Source organism: Nyctereutes procyonoides, unplaced genomic scaffold (assembly GCF_905146905.1).
Source record: "Nyctereutes procyonoides isolate TBG_1078 unplaced genomic scaffold, NYPRO_anot_genome, whole genome shotgun sequence".
NCBI classification, from domain to species: domain Eukaryota; kingdom Metazoa; phylum Chordata; class Mammalia; order Carnivora; family Canidae; genus Nyctereutes; species Nyctereutes procyonoides.
Window position 1 is genome coordinate 82,937,032 of NW_026575125.1, and position 22,990 is coordinate 82,960,021.

Below are 22,990 nucleotides of genomic sequence, written 5' to 3' on the forward strand. Positions count from 1 at the left end.
GCAGTACACTTCTTGTGATGTTGTATGTGGTGAATGGGGTCTGGAGGGAGAAATTACTTCTTGAGGGTCACGCATATAGTTAGTGGCAAAGCAGATCTAGAAACTGCGTCCTCTGACCTTGCCTCCACTCAGATCTGCCACTTACTTTTTTCACTTACTATCTATGGGGATCATGCTCAGACAAGATTCAGTCGGATAATGTCTGGAAACATCTGTAACATCCTGCCACACCCAATCCCCATCTGAAGCTCTGAGTAACCTGACCTTCTTGTGTCCTCATTCCCTGCTCCTTACTCTCCTGATAGCCTTCCTGAGCCTTGGGTTTGGGCTCACCAGTACCCAGGGGGCTCCTTAGGCCCCCTTTCACATCCCCAATTAAATTGGCAATTCAAGGCTTTACTTCTCCAAGAGTCTCCATAGAATGACTCAAGATATAATGATCAGGGTAAAAGAGGAGGGATTTGGGGAAAATTTTTTTCTGTTTATGTTTTAATTGTATTTTTTACTAGTCAGGGAAATAGAGCTGGCTTATTCTCATTTGTCCATTCTCAGCTCAAATCTCACCTCCTCGGAGAGACTTGCCTTGAATAACCAATTTAGAGTAGGCTTCTTCCGTATTCTACCTCACAGCACTCTGCTGTGTTCTCTTGCACCCATAATCACAACTCACTTTAATGGACTTCTCCCTAGTTACTTATTTTTAGGCTCCTCATTAGAAGGAGAGCCCATTGAGGTTAGAGACTTTTGTCTTATTTGCTATTGCAGCCCTAGAGACTAGCACAGATTGGGTGGACAACAGATTCTTTCTTTTAAAGAGTGAGAGAGAGAGTGAGCAGTGGGAGGGGCAGAGGGAGAGGGAAAGAATCTCAAGCAGACACTATGCCTAGCATGGAGCCTGATCTGGGGCTCGATCTCATGACCCTGAGATCGTGACCTGAGCTAAAACCAAGAGTCGGCCACTTAAACCGACCGAGCCACCCATGTACCCTACAACAGATTTTTTGTACAAAGAATTCATCGGAGGCCAAAGGCAGATATATCAGTGAAGGGACCATCGGTAATATTTTTCAAGCATATCATCTTATTTGGTCTTTACCACAGCCTACTGAGGTAGATTGTTTTACTATTTACTTATAAATAAGGCTCACCAATGTGAAGAAACATGTCTAGGAACATACAGCTAGAAACTGGCAGAGCACAATTCCAGCCTGGGTTGGGTTGATGCTAGGACCCAAGCTCTTGTTTAAGATTTTATTTATTTATTTATTTATTTATTTATTTATTTATTTATTTATTTGAGAGAGAGAGAGAGAGAGAGAGAGAGAGAGAGAGAGAGAGTCCCTGGGTGGCTCAATGGTTTAGCGCCTGCCTTCAGCTCAAGACATGATCCTGGAGCCCCGGGATCGAGTCCCACATCGGGCTCCCATGGAGCCTTCTTCTCCCTCTGCCTGTGTCTCTGCCTCTGTGTGTGTGTGTGTGTGTCTCATGAATAAAAAAAAATAAAATCTTTAAAAAAGAGAGAGAGAGAGAGAGCACAAGCGATGGGCGGGGTGGGGAGGGAGAAGCAGACTCCCTGCCAAGAGGGGAGCCCAACCATGTGTGGCTCGATCCTAGGACCCTGGGATCATGACCTGAGCTGAAGGCAGCCGCTTAACCCACTGAGCCACCCAGGCGCCCCAGGACCCAAGCTCTTAACCACTAAGGTGCTACATTGTACTGTCTCTTTGGGAATTGCACAGGGTGGGACTTCATAATAAGCAGCAGGTTTATTCCTGTGTGTCAGAAAGGTACCTGCGAAAAGTACAGAGACAGAGCGTGCTGCTCAGGCTCCAAGATTTTGAAAACAGATCCCACTACATACTTGGCCAGGCCTCTGCCAACCCAGGTTTCCTTTCCACTTGTTTCCTTCAGCTTTTTGTGCTTCAGAAGAGACCTTTTGCAGGGCTCTGGCATTCAGCCGTGTAGGTCGTACACTGCACAATTCTGGTGGCACCATTCACAGCAGATGTGGTGATCCTGAAGCTCACTGAACTGTCTGTCACCATTTCTGGGGGTCTCCAGAAATGTAAAGTGAGCCCTTCAGCCAAGGAGACACAGATTGTTCTGCCTGCCTGTATCTTTCATGTGGAGAGGATGAGGACCTTTTCCTTTCAGAGGACAGAAGCAATCAGATGGTGGTGCAAGCTGTGGTTTTCAGAGCTCCCCCTGAAGTTTTCAGAAATAACCAAGACCAAGCCAGTCAGGGCCTGCCATTTCTGAGCCTGGGCCGAAGAGAGAGATGGGCCTGATCCCGTGGGCATGGGAAAATCTACTTGTCTCTCCCGATTGGCCTCACTTAGCAGGACTTTACTTTTAACTCTCTAGGCCACATTTCTTCTTTTTTTTAAGATGTTATTTATTTATTTAAGAGAGAGTATGAGTGGCGTAGGAAGAAGCAGAGGGAGAAGTAGCTGAAGCCAGACTTGGGGCTTGATCAGAGCTCACATTTCGTTTCTAAACCTCAGCTGCTCAGAAATCAAAGATCATTTGCACCACTTCACTTTCCAGTCAACTGACCCCTGGTGCCCAGAACAATAATAATGGGAACCAGTAGAAGCCACAAAGAACTCCATGGCCCAACAATGACTTTTGGACCGTGGGCATTTGACTTGTCCACAAATATGATTTGTAGCCTATGAAAAGGACATTCAGAGACCAGTCCAGAGGGAGGCCAGGTCTTCCACGAGGAACGGTTCTTCCCGAGTCTCAGATCTGAAATAATTTGAAATACAAACACAGGGCACCTGGGTGGCAGGGCACCTGCCTTTGGCTTGGGTCATGATCCCAGGGTCCTGGGATCACACACTGTGTCAGGCTCCCTGCTCAGCGGGGAGCCTGCTTCTCCCTCTCCCTGCTGCTCTCCCTGCTTGTGCTCCCTCTCCCTCTCTCCCCCAAACAAATCAGTAAAATCTCTTTTAAAAATGAAATACAAACACAGTCATTTTTATGAACACAGATTGTCCATTGATAGTTGTGATTTTATAGAGTGGCTGAAGGCACCTTTGGCTTGGTGACTGTTGCCACAGACCTGATCCTGTGCAAAGTCATGATGATGGTGAATTGTTCTTCTGTGCCTCTAATCCCTTTTCCTTGTTATTGTCTCCTCCCCAGTCCTCTGGGGAAGGTACAATTCCCTCATGGTCTTTCTCACTTGCTTGGCCCCGTATGCACACCTGATCTCAGGAAGGGACCGGACTCATTTACCCTGAGACAGTGGCCTCCTAACAGCTTAAAACAGATTCGCATGCTGAGGACAGGTCTTAAGGTGAGGGATTTCTGGAGGAGTGGGAGGATGTTTGTGAACCCTCTGAGATTTTTCTGCCAAGTTGGATCATGTATGCTCATCTGTGCATTTTTCCTGTCCATGATCAACAGATGATCAAAGCAGTCCATGACCCTGAAAAGGTTAAGGGCAGTCTTCAAGTAAAAAATGAAATGCAAATTGTGACATGTAAAAATGCTCCATGAGTGTAGACCCCGTGAGAGCAGGGGTCTGTCCTATTCATCTGCCACCTATTGTATCCCCAGTGACAGGAACATAGTGTAGTATGTTGCAGTCTCTCAATAAATATTTGTTAAGTGTATTCGTCTATTTAATTTATCCTTCATTTATCTCTTGATTTATCATATCTCATCCAATGGATATTTATTGTCAAATGAATGGGTGAAGTAGTAAACGCCACCACCCAGCAGGTAAACAGAGGGATGCTTTGGGCATTAAGCTCTTCCTGTCACTTGCATACTTGGTCTTGTTTTGTTTGAGTCACTCGGGATAGAGTCACCATGACAACTAGTGATGTTCTTGATGAACATCCAGGACAGGAGAATCTGGGATGCAGAGGAGCAGTGCAGCCATCTGCCCCGTTGATTGCCTTTTGGCCCAGCGAGACGGGGTGGGGCGGGGGAAGGAAAGCCATTTCCCTTCATTGTCTTCTTCCGGTCCCCCTTGCATCTTTGTCAGTGACCAAAATCATTACCAGGTCACAGCAGGCATTAGAGGCTGCTGCTGCTGTTGGAAGCACAGACTGCCGCTCAACAGAGACCTGCCAAAGGACGCCCTCAGCATTTTGAGGTGGAGAGCTCTCATCCTCAGCAGCTGCGGCTCTCAGGACCGCTGGCTGACAAAACCATGAATGGGCCTTGATGCCAAGGGCTCGAGAAATCCAGTTCTGTGTTAGACCAGCAGGGGGCAGGCCTGGCCCAAGCAAGAGGCAGAGGTCTGAAAAGTCTGCCTTTGGCTCCCCCTGCAGTGTTAGCAGAGGATATGCTCCTCTCTGGAAACTTCCCTGAACCTGGAGGGTGGATAGGTAGTCCACTTGCTTGTGGGAATATACTTTCAAGAGAGGCTTTTGGCCTGCAAGAGCCCTCTGGGAAGGACAGCATGAGAAGTCCTAAGGCAGGATGTGTAAGTTGAATGAGGAATTCTTGTCAAACCAGTGAGCTTGCCAGCATTGAACTTTTTACCCTCTGTGGGTGTGATTATCTCAGGTGGATTGTGTGATTGTTCATTGAGGAGGCTGGCAGTATTCAGGGCAGAGCTGAGAAGAAACTGGAAGTTTGAAGTGCTCACAGGCACAATGAAGGAGAAAAAGAGCCACTGTGTGTGTGTGTGTGTGTGTGTGTGTGTGTTAGGGGTGGGGGGCAGAGAATCTCAGCTGAGGTAAATGGAAGGCCCGTAGTCTCTAGAACCAAGGAAAAGACCCTTAGAGGATATCCCTCTGGCTAGAAGTCAGGAGACCGTCAGTAAACCAAGTGGAAAGAAAACGCTGAGGGATTCCAATGTTGGGGGAGGGGAGGGGAAGTGAGGGGGTAGGGTGTGTTCATTTGAGTCTTGCAGGGGTTGGTATGCAGGCAGGAAAGATGACTACTTTGGGTTACACACACCTGCCAGTGCCATTATTAAGAGTGTGCCCTTGGAAAAGTCACTTTGAGCTCTGTGCCTCAGTTTCCTCACCTATAAAATTGAATTTATAATAGTACCTGCCTCATAAAGTTGTAAAAATTTAATGAGAAAATATGTAGGAAGAGTGCTTTGTATAGTGTCTGGAATATAATAAATGCTCAATAAATGGTAGTTATCATTGATAGCAGTTATGATGATAATAAATTGGAAACAGATGAGTGCCTGTTTATAACATTAATAAAGACTGTTTATGTTAGATATTCATTGCATGCTTATTAGTCAGGCAAGGCAGTTAGCCCAGGGTACTATGCTAAGCAATGGAGACAGCAGTATGAAGGCTCAGAATGGAGATATGAAAAGGCCACAAGAGCAGACCCCCATCTTTTAAAATTATTATTCTAAAGGTGGGCTCTGAACTTTGGGGTTTTTTTTAAGATTGTATTTATTTATTCATGAGAGACACACACAGAGAGAGGCAGAGATTTGGGCAGAGGGAGAAGCAGGCTCCCTGGGGGGAGCTTGATGTGAGACTCCATCCCAGGACCCTGGATCACGCCCTGAGTCAAAGGCAGATGCTCAATCACTGAGCCACCCAGGTGCTCCAGGCTCTGAACTTTGTCATCCAGCTCCTAGAGATATGATTTGCCTACGTGCTTCTTTCTCATTGCTGGGGCATACTCCCTGTTGGTGCAGGGAGGACATTATTCCCATTTGAGGATACTTTCATGGGATATCAAAGAATAGAAGTCAGAAAAGAATGAGGCCAGCTCCTACACCCTGATTGCCTTCGATCAACACCAGACCGATCCTTATTGGCATACTACTTCCCTCCCAGAAATGAGATCTGAAAGCTATCCCCACTTTTCTGTTTATTCTGATTTGACCTTCAGGTCTCAGCCCTGTCTGCCTGTCCTAAATCAACCCCACCAATAATTTAATCAGAGAGGTACCAAGAGATGGGGTATAGCCAGACAAATGGAAATCTCTCTAGGTCTTTTAAGCAGAAAATTTCAAACAGGGATTAGGATGTCAATGATGGAAAAGCTAAGGAGCCAAACGGGACAGTGAGACAACTCAGAGAGTTGTCAATTCAGCAACAACAGGAAGCTGCTCTTCTCCCTAGAGTTCGAGGGACAACTGGGAGGTGGTGAGTGGTGTTACCAGGGCCCAGAGACTGTGGCTATCTGGTGGGACCTAGAGCCAAGATGGGGATGCCTTGCAAAAATTAGGGCCAAGGAGGCTTGGGATGCCTGTGGTAGCTGGAGGTGAGTCCCATGGGAAATACAGCTGCTGCTTGGAAGTACCACAAAAAGGGGGCTTGGGGTGCAGAAGAAATATATGAGCTCCTTCTTTCTTCTTATCTTTGGGTTGGTCAAACCTACCCAGAAGCCAAAGGGCGGCAGATGGTGGGGAATATAGTTCCCTTGATACAGAGCAGAGTAGGAAATGGACAGAGGATGGATCAGAGAGTCAGCAGATAAAAAGCCTAATTATCATCCTTATTGTACAGAGAAGTCATATGAGGCAGAAAGAGGTCAAGTTGCCCCAAAGCACACTAAATGGCAGTCCAGATCTCAAATCCAGGCAGTCTGACTTCTATGCCCATTCTCTCTATAATCACTGTTATTATCTATTGTGATAATACTATTGCTATTTTACTCATGTCTGACTTCTCCCTCTGAACTAGACTTTAAGCCCCCTAAACCCATTAACTGTGTCTTTACCTTCATATCACTTACAGCACCAAGCCCTCGTGTATTTCTCAGAACCTACCAGGAAATGTAGGTTGTTCACTGATAGGGGATTACTAGCAGGTTTGCATAGGTCCCATGTTACCCAAAGTGGGGGCACTATTAAAATGTCCTCTGTGGTTCTGAATGTTTGCTTTCTTGTTAGTGAGATGTTGTAATCCCAGATGGGATTCCAGGGAATGGTTTGGCAGTAGGGAAAAGCACAAGCTACAATGAGAAAAATTAATATCTAGATTGCTTGAGGGTATCCCAAAGGAAAGAGACAGTTATTAAAATTTGAAATGGCTCTGCTCCAATATCATAACATTTATATAGGTTGAGCTCCTTCACCTGGAAAGAGGCTCTACTCTTCCTTAGACTTATTATAGCTTCCATAGTTCAGATTGCTTTACGGGACTGAAAGCTGGCAAGGTTTATGTTTTCTTGTTTCCTGATGAAGCCATTCTTGAGAGGTAAGAGAGGGATACAGGTGTGTTGATAAAGTGTTTGAGGTTCCTATGCTAATGGAACCTTTAGTCATTGGAACTGGTAGGTCAAGGAGATTGGTGGTTCAGAATTGTGATGTAGCTAGGGAAGGAGAAAAGGTGTGCTGGGGACTTAGCAGTGAAAGTGCAGTCCAGGTGCTTCCTGGTCTCAAGGTCTGTGTGATAGGGTAGCAGTTCAAGAATGCTGGGGTCAGACTACCTCATTTCAAATCCCGGATCTACCACTCTTTAGCATATGATGTTATCCGTATCCTGGGGATAATACAGTATTATAATATAGTACACTATCCTTATTTTTCTCCTACCTCTCTGGTTGTTCTTAATCTCCTTGGGCGATCTGTCCTGTCTTTCCAACCTCTATGCATTAGAATGCCTCACTTTTGGACCTCTTCTCTTTTGTATCCATACTCACTCCCTTAGTGATCTCACTGAATCCCATGGCTTTCAATACCATGCACATGCTAGTGACTCCCAAATCTCTGTCTGCAGCTTGGACCTCTCTGCTAGACCTGTAGACCACTGCCTACCTGACATCTCTATTCAGATGTCTAACAGGCATTTCCAACTCCGTATGTCTAAAACTTAATTCTGGATCTCTGTCCTCCATGTTAAGCCTCCTCCTTTACCACCCTTCTGCCTCTCAGTAAGGGAACACTCCACCCTGCCAGTTACTCAGGCCCAGAGTCTTGGTGTCATCCTGGACTCCTCTCTTTTGCTCGTACTCCACATCTGATCCATAAGAATTGAATGTAGCTTTGAAATATACCTAGAATCTGACCATTTCTCATCGTGCCCATCATGACCACACTATTCTAAGCCACGATCGGTTCTTATTTTTGGTTAATGCAATGATCTCATAACTGGTCTTGGCTGGTGCAACACTTCTGTCTTTTCTCAATCAGCATACTCTTTTTTTAAAAAAGATTTTATTTCTTTATTTGAGACAGAGAGAGCACGAACAGGGAGAGGGACAGAAGGAGAGGAAGAAGCAGGCTCCCTGTTGAGCAAGGAGCCCGACATGGGACTCGACCCAGAACCCTGGGATCAGGACCTGAGCCAAAGGCAGATACCCAGGTGCCCCTCAATCAGCATATTCTTATTAAAGTGCAAGTCAGATCATGTACCTCCAAAACCCTCGCATGGCTCCCAATTTCACTCAGAGTAGAGACCAAAGTCTTTACAAAGGTCTCTCGGGCCTGACACAACCTCTTATTGACCCTCATTACCTTTCTGACATCATCTCCTACTTCTCTCTGATTTGTGTACTCCACTCCACTCACAGTGGCCTTCCTGAGGCTGAAATCAGAGTGTCGGTGTGGCTTAGCTCTTATCTAGAGGATCTGGAGAAGAATATGCTTCCAAGTTCATTTATGTTGTTGATGGAATTCATTTCCTCGTGGTTGTAGGACTGAGGTCCCCACTTCCTTACAGGCTGTCAGCTGGGGGCTGTGCTCATTTCCTAGAGACCACCTGAATTTCTTACCACATGCTTCCCTCCGTCATCAAGCAATGGCACAGCAAATCCACCTCATGCTTTGAATCTCTGACGTCTTCTTTTGTTACCAGCTGGAGAAAATTCTACTTTTAAAGGACTGACATGATTAGATTAGGCCTATCTGGATAATCTCCCTGATTAGTGACCTTAATTACATATGTAAAACTCTCCTGCCATGTATGCAATATAATCACAATTGTGCCATCTCATCATCTTCACGGTCCTGACGATTAAGGCAGGAAATCTTAGGAGAGCATTTTAGTGTTCTGCCTGCCACGATGACTATGACATTCAGACTGTTTAAGAAACTGACCCATCAGAGTGTATGCCAGAGACAACACTGGAACAGAGGCATGGAAAATACCTGCTATTCCAGGCATCAACTTTCACCTGCTGGATTGTGAAGTCATCCATGGGCATCCCAGAGGGAACAGCTGGAGTGGCAGCTATTTACCAACTGGTATGGAGATATTTCAATTTCAGTCTTCACAACTAGGTGCCATACCAGTGTTTAGCAGTTGGTTATCTGCCTGGCTAGTGGGTTACAAATCATAGTGTGGTGTGTGAGTTGTTGTCTTCTCTGTGCTTTGGAAATCTGAGGTTGTCTCTGAGTGACTGGGTGTGGGCAGGAAGACCACTTGCCCCCCTTGGAACTCCTGGGTATGCAGTGGCCCCTTCCAGCCTTGTTTACTGTCTTTGCAGTGCTGGGATTGTTTTGATGAATGTCTTCATGGGCATAACTGTCTTTTGCAGTTGGAGAGTTCATCCATTATCTGAGCCTCCAAATGCTGCCACCCCAAGGGAGATAATCAATTCTATGTATTTGGGCTCTCCCCAAGTCTTGCAGCAGATGTGGCTCAGTGAGGCAAGTGCTATTTACTTAATCTCGACTTTATAGTGAACACTCCTCAGAAGGCAGAGAAGCTGAGGGTTCTTAGTAACTTGCCAAACGAGGCTATATCACACAGATCATTAGAAGTTTCATGTTTTGTGAGGATCATTCTCAGGCAAAAGAGATGCCCCTTGTAGGTGAGTTGGAGGTAGGAATAGGGCCTAAGGTAAGTGGGTTTTTGTGGAGCTGGTCTGTCCCTCCCACCTACTGTTTTCATAAAGGTGAATTTGATTAAAATGGTATCAAGGGCAGCTTCACTTGATGGAACTAGACATATATATGAGGAACAGCAGCAACAAGGTGGATGTGTTGAAAGAAGTGTCACAGAGAGAAATAAGCAGCTTGGGAGAGATAAAAGGATAAAGGAAGAAGAGTAAATCAATGCTAATCACAAGCAATATTAATATAAAATATGGCCAGCTTCACTTGATGATGCTGGCTGGGACCACAGAGCACAGGCCTGGAGTGATCCTTGCTTCCCCATATCTTAAAACTGACTATCTGTGACTGCAGTGGTGCTTCCTCTGGCACAGAAATATGAATTTCTCAAGAGCCACATATCTACTCCACCAGCAGCTCTGCATCCTGCACAGAGCATCGAGAAAGAGGTTGACCCTTCAAGGGATTCCTATTACCTGCTGTTCCTGAGCTCTGTCCTAGAATGTACACTTAAACACATCCCCAGTAAAGCATGTCAACAACTGAGTCTTCACTTAGACTGAGTCAGCCTGTTGTTACCTTTTGAAGTAGGAGAGATTTGTCTTCAGTGGCTTCCCTTGCTATAGCATTTCCTCCTGATATATCAGGGCCTTCTAAAAACTGCATTGACTACTGAAGTGGAGATGTTGCAAGTGGAATAAAATCTACTTGCTGGTTTTTACTGCTCAGTTCCAGATATTATTGGAATCAGATTGCCCAATATCAGGATCTCACTGGATCCAGTTCCAAATGATACAGACACATTACCAGAAGATCCCAAAGTAGGAGATGGCATTCAGAGTGGTTGGCCATGAGTCCATAGGTATGGGATGGTATAGACCCTATTCAGGCCATCTTCCAGCAAACCCTCACCGCTCCACCCCCAAGCTTTCTCTTCAAGCTAAGGTGTTTTCTTCGGGTACAACAGTAGGTGGCATTAAAACACAACTTGCTACCAGTGGGTGGTGACAAGAGAGCAGGAGTTGACTATTTCCACCCTTCCTAGCAAAATGTCACTGAACTCAGTGGGAGACACCACAGCCCTGTATTAGGTGACAAGAAAATCTATTTCTTTTCCACTGCCATTAGGGGCAATCAGCTGCAAGACACCCAGGGAGAAAATGACAAGTGCCTCGGCATGAATACTGCCATCTTTGGCAGGGTAAGGAAATGCTAGGCATAGGGGTGGAAAAATAACCCCCTGGGATTTTAGGCCTGTCCCCTTTATACAGACAGACTTGCAGTAAGCATAGATCATTCCAGAGTTCTTGGTCTGGTTGGGTTTGAACTATTAAGAGAGAGAGAAAAGTATAAAATTGAATGATATTCCATTTCAAAAGCAGCAGATGGACAGCATTTCAGAGCTAAAAGGGGCCTTGTGAGCTTGGCCTGTTCATCTAGACACCCAGACTCACAGGATGTCAGAGCTGACAGGGATTTTAAAGATCACTGTATCAGACATACAAATGGCCAACAGGTGCATGAAAAATTGCTCAGCATAGGTAATCATGAGGGAAATGGAAGTCAAAACCAGCATGAGCTATCATGTCACAGCTGTTAGAATGGCTATTATCAAAAAGATAAGAGGTAGCAATTGTAGTGCAAATGTGAAGAAAAGGAAACCAAGGTGTACTATTGGTGGGAATGGAAATTGGTGCAGCTGCTATGGAAAACAGTATGGAGGGTCCTCAAAACAATTAAAAATAGAAGTGCCATGAAGGATGCTTCAGCAATCCTACTTTTGGGTGTATATCCAAAGAAGATGCAACTACTATCTTGAAAAAAAATATCTGCACTCCCATGCCCACTGTGGCATTGTTCAGAATAGACCAGACATAGAAACAACCTAACTGTCCCTTGACAGACAAATGGATAAAGAAAATATGGTATATATATATGGACAACAGAATATTATTCAGCCATGAGAAAGAAGGTTTTCCTGGATGGATGAAAATGGAGGGCATTATGCTAAGACAAATAAGTCGGGCAGAAGAAGACCAATATTGGCTGATCTCAGTTACATGTGGAATCAAAAAGGCAAACTCAGAGAGACAGAGAGTAGAATGGTAGCTGCCACGAGCTCAGAGTTGGGGGAAATGGGGAATGTTAGTCAAAGGGTACAAATTTACAGTTAGAGGTTGAGTAAGTTCTAGGAACATAAAGCCCAGCATGGTGACTCTAGTTAACAGTGTTAACAGTGTTATAGCATATATTTGAAAGTTGCTATCTTAAATGTTCTCACCAAAAAAAAAAGGTCATTTATGTGAGGTGATGGATGCGTTAACTAACCTTATTATGATAAACATTTTGCAATATATATGTGTATCAAATCATCACGTTGTACACCTTAAGCTTACTGAATGCTATATGTCAATTATATCTCAATAAAGACCATTTTAACCCTCTTACTTTTTGGAAGAAACTCAAGCCAACAAAGGGAAAGTAAGTTACTCAAGATCACAGTTATAAATGACAGGACTAGAACTAGAGTCCCTAATATATTTTTTCACTATATGTCCCCCCCTGAGGCACCTAAGACCTAACCCATCCTAATGGATATTTTTACGTTCTAATTTCTTTAAACTGTCCAGTGAGAGAAATTCTACAAACCCACCTAGGGGAATATATTTCATTGCTATCTATGGTTAGGAAATTTTTCCAAATAGAAAGCTCAAAAGCCTCCTGCTGCAACATAAACCCATTCCGCTTTGGTCCTCGTCCTTAATCGAAATGGATCACAGATGGTCACTATCACCAGTAATATTTATGAAATATGGACAATATGTGTGTATATATGTATGTAAAAATATGTGTGTATATTTATGTACATATTTACATGTATGTACGTATGCATGTATGTATTTATTCATGAGAAACGCAGAGAGAGAGAGAGGCAGAGACAGATACAGGCAAAGGGAGAAGCAGGATCCCCCCAGGGAGCTGATGTGGACTCGATCCCAGACCCCGGGATCACGTCCTGAGCCAAAGGCAAATAGATGCTCAACCATTGAGCCACTCAGGCATCCCAGTATACTTATATTCATATAACCAATAACTTAAGCTGTTTTTCTGTAAGCTAAATGATTCCTCAGTGGTAGATCAAATCTGAGAAATAGCATCTATGAAGGAAGACAAGAGTCAGGTTTTTTCATCTGTCTTCTGTGTTATATCAAAAACTTACAGCAACAGATAGACCTATGGAAGTGATCTAGCATCTTATTATGAACTAAACATCCAAATCCACTGATACCCAACTAAACAGGAACTCAGATAGAGTTCAGATAGTCAAAACTCCTAATACTCCATTTTAAAATATGATAGGTAGATCATAAGAAAATAAGCTAAGATTAGATATTTATTTTGGCATCAAAAACCAGAGCAGGGCCTGGACCATTCTCATATCTTATACATTTACCATTTCTCATTTATTGCTGATCCAAATTGTAGCATGATGGTCAAGAAAAGATTCAGTGATTGACTCTACATAAGCATGTCTCACAGTGGAGTGCAATTTCTCATATATTCTCTCTTAAAAAATATTTATTTATTTATTTATTTATTTATTTATTTACTTACTTATTTATTAGAGACAGAGACATAGGCAGAGGGAGAAGCAATCTCATGCAGGGAGCCCGGTGTGGGACTTGATCCTGGAACTCCAGGATCACACCCTGAGCCGAAGGCAGACACTTAACCACTGAGCCACCCAGGTGTCCCTCATATATCCTTGATGAAAAAATAGTCACTCTCTGAGAAAGTTGTCTTTGGCAATGGAATGCTCAGTTTTGTGAAGGACATGTTTGCAGTGAAGAAGGAGATAAGACTCTCCTTACCTAGAGAACCACTCAATCCACCCTGGAGATTAGTGGGGTGACAAGTTATAGCCAAACTGTGCTCACACCTTCCGAATTCTTCCTAAGGCAAGAAAGCGGACTCACAGTTTTAAACATATTATTTAACCGGCTACCAGAAAGTCTTATTAACTAAAACCTCCTCTTCAAGATTACTGAGATTCAGTGGACTAAGAGTGCAAACCAAGTTGCCTTTGAAAGAAATAATTCACTCTAACAAGTGGGAAAGCTAATGTAAAATACTCGATGCAAACACACTGCTTCATTGAGCTTCCAGTGGGCTCCAGGCCAATGTGACCGCTCCTGAAGTCAAGTAATCACCCTTGTAAAGCAAAGCTACTCACAGCAATAAGCTGGTAGGAGTTGTTCATCATGGCAATCAGCATGTTCAGCAGCACTACTAGGGAGATGACGTTGTATGTCCCAAACATGGTAGCTCCCACAAACTCTGTGAACTCGTGTCTGGCTTTCACATTGGTAACGTAGAGATTTAAAAGGCCGAATACAGACCAGAAGAGTGACTGGAGGGTTTCAAAGAGTCTGAAAGAGGTCAAAGAACAGGTTAGTTAGTTCTTTAGGAAAGGTAAGGAAAAGAGACAGAAAATGTGAATGAATCTGCTTAAATAAGGGGCCTGTCAGATTTCCATCCCAACAGGGAGACTGGTGATGTCACATATTTTGGTCTCTTTCCCTACCCAGCCCAATCAAGTGGGTTAATTTGTTTGTTGCTGCTTCTGTATCTTAGGCTTTTCTCTTCCACCTGGAATACCTTCCTTCTCTTCTTTGTCTACAGAAAGCCTATACTTTTCTAAGACTTATTTGAAGGGCTCCTTCCTTTGCCAAACTTTCTCTTTCATCTTGAGACCATATGATTTATCACCTTTCTAATTACATAAAGGCAGTAAATGAGTAGTTAAGAATATGGTGCTTGGGTTAGATTGTTCTAGGTTAACATCTCAACTCTGTCATTTGCTAGCTGAGTGAATGTGAACAAGTTACATTTCTGATACTTCTTTTGTGGTTCTGACAGGGCCCAGCATGGTGCTAAGCTCAGTGGGTGAGTTTAGGGATCCTTGAATTAACATGTTGTGTAAATTATTTTAAATGATATGTTAACTAACAATTACTGAGAACTTACTATATATAAACATGTTAAGCACTTTTCCATACATGATCATTATTATTCTTGTAAAACCTTTATTGTTACAGCTGAGGAAGCAAAGATTCAGAGGTCACTCAGCTCTAAGTGCTGAGCCAGAATTCAAATACAATTCCAGGGCAGCCCCAGTGGCGCAGCGGTTTAGCACCGCCTGCAGCCCGGGGTTTGATCCTGGGGACCCTGGATCGAGTCCCACATCAGGCTCCCTGCTTGCTTCTCCCTCTGCCTATGCCTCTGCCTCTCTCTCTCTCTCTCTCTCTCTCTCTCTCTCTCTCTCTCTGTGTGTGTGTGTGTCTCTATGAATAAATAAATAAAATCATTAAAAAAATACAATTCCACCTCACCTCCTCAGACCACTGCATTATTTTATTAGACTGCTCCATAAATTATGTTTCCTCTCCTAGTCTCCAAATATGCAACTTTGCAATGATACGTTTTCAGTGTCTAGGGTTTCTTTGGCCTTATGTTCAGAAATCTGTGTAGGTAGCAATAAAAGGCAGCCAGCTCTGGGTGGCAGAAATCAACTATTTCTCAAGCACATGGATGAGGGGCAGAACATAAGAAATGCTACTTTAAGATTAGATGCCCCTTTTCAATTGCTCAAAATACATTCTTTTTATTTTTTAAAGATTTATTTATGTATATATTTTTAGAGAAAGAGTGAGCAGGGGGAGGGGCAGAGGGAGAGAGAGAGAGAGAGAGAGAGAGAAAGAGAGAGAGAAAGGGAGAAAAGCAGACTCTGCTGAGTGCAGAGCCCAATGTGGGGCTCAATCTCATGACTCTGGGATCATGACCTGAGCCAAAATCAAGAGTGGGATGCCCAACTGAATGAGCCTCCCAGGCACATCCAAAATATGTTGTTTTTAGTGTTTTTATATATAATATATATATATATAAAGTTTTTTTATCTATTTACTCATAAGAGACTCAGAGAAGCAGAGACATAGGCAGAGGGAGAAGCAGGTTCCCTGCGGGGAGCCTGATGCAGGACTCGATCCTGGGACCTCGGGATCATGTCCTGAGCCCAGAGCAGATGCTCAACTGCTGAGCCACCCAGGTGCCCCTAAAGTGCAATATATTTTGAGAGGTTTAGGGATTTGTTCTTGGGTTCATTTAGGGGGTATGTGGGGTAATGTTTTAAAGCTTCCCTCTCTCTGGGATTGGTCTTTCCCCAGACCTTTGAATGACTGTCTCCTTAACATCACTGCAGTCTCAGCTCAAATCTCACTTCCTCAGAGAAGCTTTCCTCAGTCACTCTACCAAAAGTGGCTCCACTAATTTTCTTTTACCTTATTGTCTCATTTAATTTTCTTTGTAGCATTTAAAACTCCCTAAAATTATATGAAGTAATTTTTTTGTTTAAATATTCATTTTCTGTCCATCCCCACTAGTATGTCAGCTCTATGAGGGCAGGGACATACAGCTACTATGTACCTGGTACATGATAACTACTCAATAATACTTGTTGAATAAATGAATGAATACGTATTAACTATTATTGTTATCAATGGATTCAGGTCTAGAAGACTCCAGTCCCGTTGACACAACCAGTAGGCTGCACAGTGGGGTTAGTCATTTTGATGAAGGTTGTGTTCTGTCTGCACTGACCTGACTCTCACAGCGCCCCCTTCAAGGCTGCCTAGGCAACATGCACATGGCTCTTCTCTCAACATCATAGGTAACTTCCATGATTTTTCCAGCAACACATTGCTTGTGAGCTAGCCTAGAAGGAAGAAATTTGCTTTTCGTGTGATGAAAATAAGTGCTGGTTGGTGAAGCATTTGAGAATCAAAAGTCAGATGAGAGCCTGGAGTTCAGAGGCCAGGGCACAAGAACCAGAATATGGCAAGTCAGACTTAACACAGGATCTGAATTTCCAGGAGAGTCTTTTTTTTTCTATTTATTTATTCATGAGAGACACAGAGAGAGGCAGAGACATAGGCAAAGGGAGAGAGAGAAGCAGGCTCTCCTCAGGGAGCCCGATGTGGGACTTGATCCCTGAACTCCAGGATCACACCCTGAGCCAAAGGCAGAGCTTAACCACTGAGCCATCCAGGTGTCCCTCCAGGAGAGTCTAAAAGTCAGGGCCAGGCAACACAGTGCATTACAGAGCCAGGAAGAAGGTCAAAACTGGGAGAGATATGGTGCTCAGGAGTCTGGTTCTACCAAGAGGGCACAACCAGGGCATGGTAGTGTACGCTTGAAATCAGGGCAGGTGGGAGGCCAGTAGTGGCACAAGCAGCTAGGCAATAGCTGAAGAGCAGAAGCCAAGGCGAGTGTGGTTCAGAAAAACAGAAAGGAGCTGCAGCAAATAGGAATGGAATGACCTCGAATACAGAGAACATTCAGTAAGGATTTGTTCATTGCATGACAGATAACAAGGCCACAAACCAGGACAAGTGATATGTTGGCAAGGTCTCCCTTCATTGGTTGTTTTTCCAGAATCGAGGATGTTACACTCCTCCACCCCCATCCTCATAAATAAGGAAAATTGCAACAGTTAATGCTTGAGTGTAGAGCTTACTACTACTAGCTGTTCCAATGACTAATAGAAAGATTCCCTAAAAGTGAAAGTCTAGGCATTTAAAATCTTCCCTCAACTGTGGTGATATTCTAGTCAGGGAGATCCTATATGTATAATTGTACAAGAGAGGGGGAAGAAAGGTAGAAAGATTGCTCCTCAGTTTTCATAACTCATACTGAGAATGCCTTCAATATGGCACACAAAATGTCAGAATATGGCCTGGCCACTAGGAGAAGCTGGCTTGTTGAAAGGCACACCCAGGTTAAATGGGTGACTGACATATGGGGTAGATAAGAGCATTCTAGTAATACATCAGTAGGAAGCCCTGTGGCTTCTAGGCTCAGCTGAATTTACAGGGAAAGGACCGCTCTCTAGGGCATTATAGACCTGGTGGCCAGGTCCATAATAAAATCATCACAGATCACAGGGATGGAAAGGGATGTTGACCAAACCCCAGAATCCTAATGCCAAAAGAATATCTTTTTAGTTTTAAAGGATATGATTTTAAAGAAAATAATCCATTTTTATTTAGCAGAGAGTAAACAAACATAGGGAACTTGCTAGCTCAAGAAGGGGCACAAAGTGAGGCTACAAAGATTGAAGAAGACTTGATATTAAATATATGAAAGAAAAATCTGTCCCAGCTGGTTAAGGAGAAAACTAGAGCATGTTGAGAGCCATTCACAAATAGATCACAAAGCTAAGAGAGGCACAGTGGAATAAAGATAGGAACTATAGTCCTCTGGACACTTTCTGAAAGTCTCACCTATGAGAGAAAAAGTTCATCTTATAAAGGTAGAAGGACTATGGAGAGGGCTTACCCCTCTGGACTTAATTCGGACAAGTGAAGAATTGGAGTGTAAACTGGAATAGAAAGGCTCATCAAGTAAAAGCAGTAATGTCATCCTGTATTTCGCAGGGCCATTCTGCAGTTTCCTGGACTTGCAATTTCTTATTCCATCACGCATTTCATAAGCTTCTAACTCTGGGTGGAATGCTCCTGCCATGCTCTCAACTTCTAACCTCCACTTTCATCCCATCTCTTTCTCTGCCCACCTCTTGTTTATTCCTTCCCTGCCTCCTTCCCTAAAAGGTTGGGTTAGATGCTCCTCTTTTGTTCTCCCATAGCACCTTAGCCTGATTCTATAAACATATGTATCGCACTCTGAAACAGTAAAAGAGAGTGGCTAAGAGCCAACTTTAGACTCCTCCCCTTTTAACCATTTGACTTTGGAAAACTTAGCCTTTAAAAGTCAAGTTTCCTCATCTCTAAAATAGTTTATGGGAAGGATAAATACTAATTGCTAACATTTATTGTGTTCTTATTATGTGCCAGGCACTATGCTAAGTGCTTTGCCTGTCCTGTAATGTTGGATTCTCAGAATAATCCTGTGAAATAGTTACACTTATTTTTTTTTTTCAGATGAGAAACTAAAGCACCCAGTGGTCACACTGGGAGAGAGTGGCAAAAGCAGGATTTGCACCAGACTCTTCTGATCCTGGAGCCCACATGCTTAACTAGCCACTTTTCTCTATTACATAAGATACTGCATATAATGCACTCGGCACAGTGTTTGGCATAAGCATTAAAAATGGCAGCTATTCTAATTATTTACTCATGTTCTTCATTAGACAATGAACTTCTTAAGGATAAGGATGCCATCTTAGTATCCTCATTGGCTGGCATGTAGCAGTTGCTGAATACATGTTCGTTGAATAAATCTGTTTTTTTTAAAGATTTTATTTATTTATTCATGAGAGACAGAGAGAGAGAGAGAGAGAGAGAGAGAGAGAGAGGCAGAGACACAGGCAGAGGGAGAAGCAGGCTCATGCAGGGAGCCTGACGTGGGACTCGATCCCAAACCCTGGGATCATGACCTGAGTCAAAGGCAGACGCTCAACCGCTGAGCCATCCAGGCATCCCTCATTGAATAAATCTGTTAAAGATGATGGGAGAAGCACACACCTAAGTAAAGTATAGATAATTGGTACCATCCTGTGATAAGAGGAGCAGGAAGGCTATGCACTTAAAATAGGGGAAAAAAGCAGGAGACAATCAATAACAATCTTTAATAATCTGGCCAGAACATAAAGAACCTTTGATAGAGACTGAGTTTGTTGTATTCATGTTACTCAAGCTGGGAAAATATAGGCTGAATGCTGGGTAGAAAAAACACCACTGATTAAGTGGGAATAGCCACAAATAAATGGAGTTAGTCTATAAGGAGGTCCCAAGTGACCTGCTAGGTCATGGCTTTGTCCAATATTTTTGCATGTATTCATGATGCTTGCAACTTTACACAACAAATTTTATATAGCTTTATAAAACTGGTCTTATACCTACATCCCTGGATAAAAGCACAGCCTACAGGTTATATGTCTGCATTGAAATCCTGACTCTGACATTTACCATCTATGTGATCGGAGGCAGCCTGGGTAACTGCTTTGTACCTTAATGTCCCTATCTGTAAAATGGGTAATAATAATAATAATGCCTACCTCATAGCATGGTTGTGAGGATTAAATGATTTAATTCATGTATAGTTCATTTTGTCCTGGTGCCTAGACCTAACTCAGTAAATATTAGATACTTTTATGATTATTGTTAACCTTTACATTTCTTTTTTTTAAAGATTTTATTTATTTATTCATGAGAGACACAGAGAGAGAGGCAGACACACAGGCAGAGGGAGAAGCAGGCTCCATGCAGGAAGCCCAATGTGGGACTCGATCCCGGGTCTCCAGGATCACACCCCGGGGCTGAAGGTGGCGCTAAACCACTGAGCCACCCGGGGTTCCCAACCTTTAAATTTCTTTATTGTCTTTACGGATTGCCATCCATATGCAAATCTAGTTACATATTTGCAATCATAGTGTATATAATTTTTGTGTTTTTAAAATATTTTGTTGGGATCCCTGGGTGGTGCAGCGGTTTGGCGCCTGCCTTTGGCCCAGGGCGCGATCCTGGAGACCCTGGATCGAATCCCACATCAGGCTCCCGGTGCATGGAGCCTGCTTCTCCCTCTGCCTATGTCTCTGCCTCTCTCTCTCTCTCTCTCTCTCTCTCTTTGTGTGACTATCATAAATAAAAAAAATTAAAATATTTTGTTTATTTATTCATGAGAGACACAGAGACATAGGGAGAGGGAGAAGCAGGTTCCTTGCAGGGAGCCCGATGTGGGACTTGATCCCCGGACCCAGGATCACACCCTGAGCCAAAGGCAGATGCTCAACCACTGAGCCACCCAGGCATCCCTAATTTTTGTATTTTTAAGAATTACACATTTTGGGTATGGTGCTTTTTGTGTCTATAAAGAATATTTCCATGTTATCATTTTAATAGCTGCCCAATATTCCACCCAGTGAATATCAAGCCCGTCTGACATTTTTATCAATGCTTTGGATAAGAATAGATGGCAAGCTTCTAAGATTTTTCAGATGACACAAGACTGGGATGGATAGTTAATAGATGGGATGACAGGATCAAGATTCAGAAAGATTTCAACAGCATGAAGCAATGGGCTGGAACTAACGAGATGAAATTTAATAGGGATCAATGTAGAGCTTTGCTCTTGGGCCAAGTGCCCAAATTCAGGATGAGGGATGTAGGAGAAATGCCAAGGATTTTCTCTGACAGCAAGCTAAAAGTGGATCAGCTGAGTGACACTGTGCTAAATGCTTTGCATGTGTTGTAATATATGATTCTCAGATCTTCAGTATGGCCAGATACTTCAGCCATATGAGGGGGACAGTGCAGAAGTAAGTATTCTAGAATAGAGGACAGGATGGGCATGTCGAACATCATTATGTCTTAGGCCTCTGTGGTAGGTGCAAGGCTTACTAAAGTGGAGGGATCTCTGTCTGGTGGGTGAAAGAGACAACAATGACTAACATACAACAAGTTATATTGTCATGGAGATGTGCTTAGAATGTCATGCAAACAAACACAGAAGGAGCCTGTAACAGAGTAGAGTTAGAATGGGTAGGAAGAGACTTAAAAGAGCAGGTAATTTTTCAGCAGAGGCTTGAAAGATGGGTGAGAGTTTGCTAGGCTGGCCAGGTGGAGATGGGCATTTCAAGCAGGCAGAGGGAATGGTGTGGGATGTGTCAAGGCCCATAGGGCCAAGATGCTCTCCTGTAGTTGGGAAGAACAAGATGTTGCCTATCGGGAAGAGGAGTGAGAGGCTGGAGACGTGGGTCCAGCTTACCAACACCCTGTGTGCTATGGTAAAGAAGCGGATTTTACACTGGAGATGATTCCAATATCTGGCAGGCATGAAGCTGGGTGGTAACAAGATGAGACTGGTATTTAGAAAGAAACTTCTGTGAGGCAGGTGGGAAATTTTTGGAAGAGAGAGAAGACTAGAGCAGGGAGACCAGCATTTCTCTCTCTCTCTCTCTCTCTCTCTCTCTGTGTGTGTGTGTGTGTGTGTGTGTGTGTGTGTATGCTCATGTAGAGGCTGAATTCAAGAAATATTTGGGAAGTACAACTGGCAGGGCTGGGTGAGAGACTGGACATGAAAAAGAGGGTAAGAGTCATAGATGACTCCTATGGTTCTGGCTGGTGTCACTTAATAAGATGAGGAATTAAAGGGGAAATAGGTTTGGGGTGGGGATATGGAGATAATGGAATTTAGTTTTGAACATTTTGTGTTTGAGAGGCCTGTGACATAGACATGTGCATTCAGGAGGCATCTGGAATCGAGAGCTGGAACCTCAGAAACAGACGTAAGACACAAGTTAGCATCTTGCCACTTCCACTATTTTCTCTCACGAGTCCCATGCCTGCAGAATGCTAATGCATTCCCAATTGCTTCTCTCAATAGTAAATGAAGGCCAGGTGTGCCCAGGGTAGAATACTAGACTTAAAATGTGCAATAGTACTGTCCTATGGTTGTCAGCAAGGACAATGAGGTCCTCCTGAACTGTGCACCTAGGAAAAATATCTTTTTTTTTAAGCCAAAGAATAGCAACGGCATCTCTGGAGAATCGGAAGGAAAAGGATGACAATAAGCCGATGGCATAGTTGATGTCAGGTATATAAATGAGCTTGCTTTTTCTTTCTCTTAAAAGTTGAGGTTTTCTGATATTCTGACCCAAAGGGGTGTGTTTTAGCAGGTCTTAATAAATGCCTCAGTTGAGGTATTTAAGAGAAAACATAAAGCTGAGTCAGACCTCTATGGGGGGAAAAATCAACACTTAGAGGAAAAGTTGAGGTAACAACTTTCTTTATACCTGACACCCCAAGGTATAATTTTGTGTACACCAGGTGCCCATTCTTGTCAATTAATTGTCCCTGCTGGGCAAGTGATGGGAACAAAATGTTAGTTGGCAACAGAGGTGTTAATAATGACTATACAAACTTGCAGGAAGGCATTTCATAAACTTCTTCAGCAGAGTTTACATGAAAGGATAACTGGCAGGGGACCTGGCCTCCTGGAAAGCACCCCGTATTCAGGTGTTCAGGTCTGTTGAACACTTTGATGTGAACAAATGCAGTCTCCTGGTGCTCAAGCTACTACAGATTTTACTCTTTATCCTGAAAACAGGTTGATATGAATTCTGCCTCTAGAGTAATGGAGGAGAGGTAGCAGGGCCTAGTCAAGAGGCACTAGCAAGGTAACCAGTTGCCTGGTTGGCTTAACCAAAAAACCCCACTACCTTCTCAACCCACTTGGCCTCTTTTTCCTCTC

General features: G+C 43.4%; 1 protein-coding gene across 1 annotated transcript in view; it reads right to left on the bottom strand.

Annotated features, from left to right (window-relative positions):
* TRPC5 (transient receptor potential cation channel subfamily C member 5) overlaps window positions 1-22,990 on the bottom strand; it is a 151,409-nt gene that overhangs the window by 15,275 nt on the left and 113,144 nt on the right. The window contains exon 6 of the mRNA XM_055338618.1: window positions 13,959-14,154. Within this exon, the coding sequence (XP_055194593.1) occupies window positions 13,959-14,154 (196 nt within the window). The remainder of the gene's footprint in view (window positions 1-13,958; window positions 14,155-22,990) is intronic.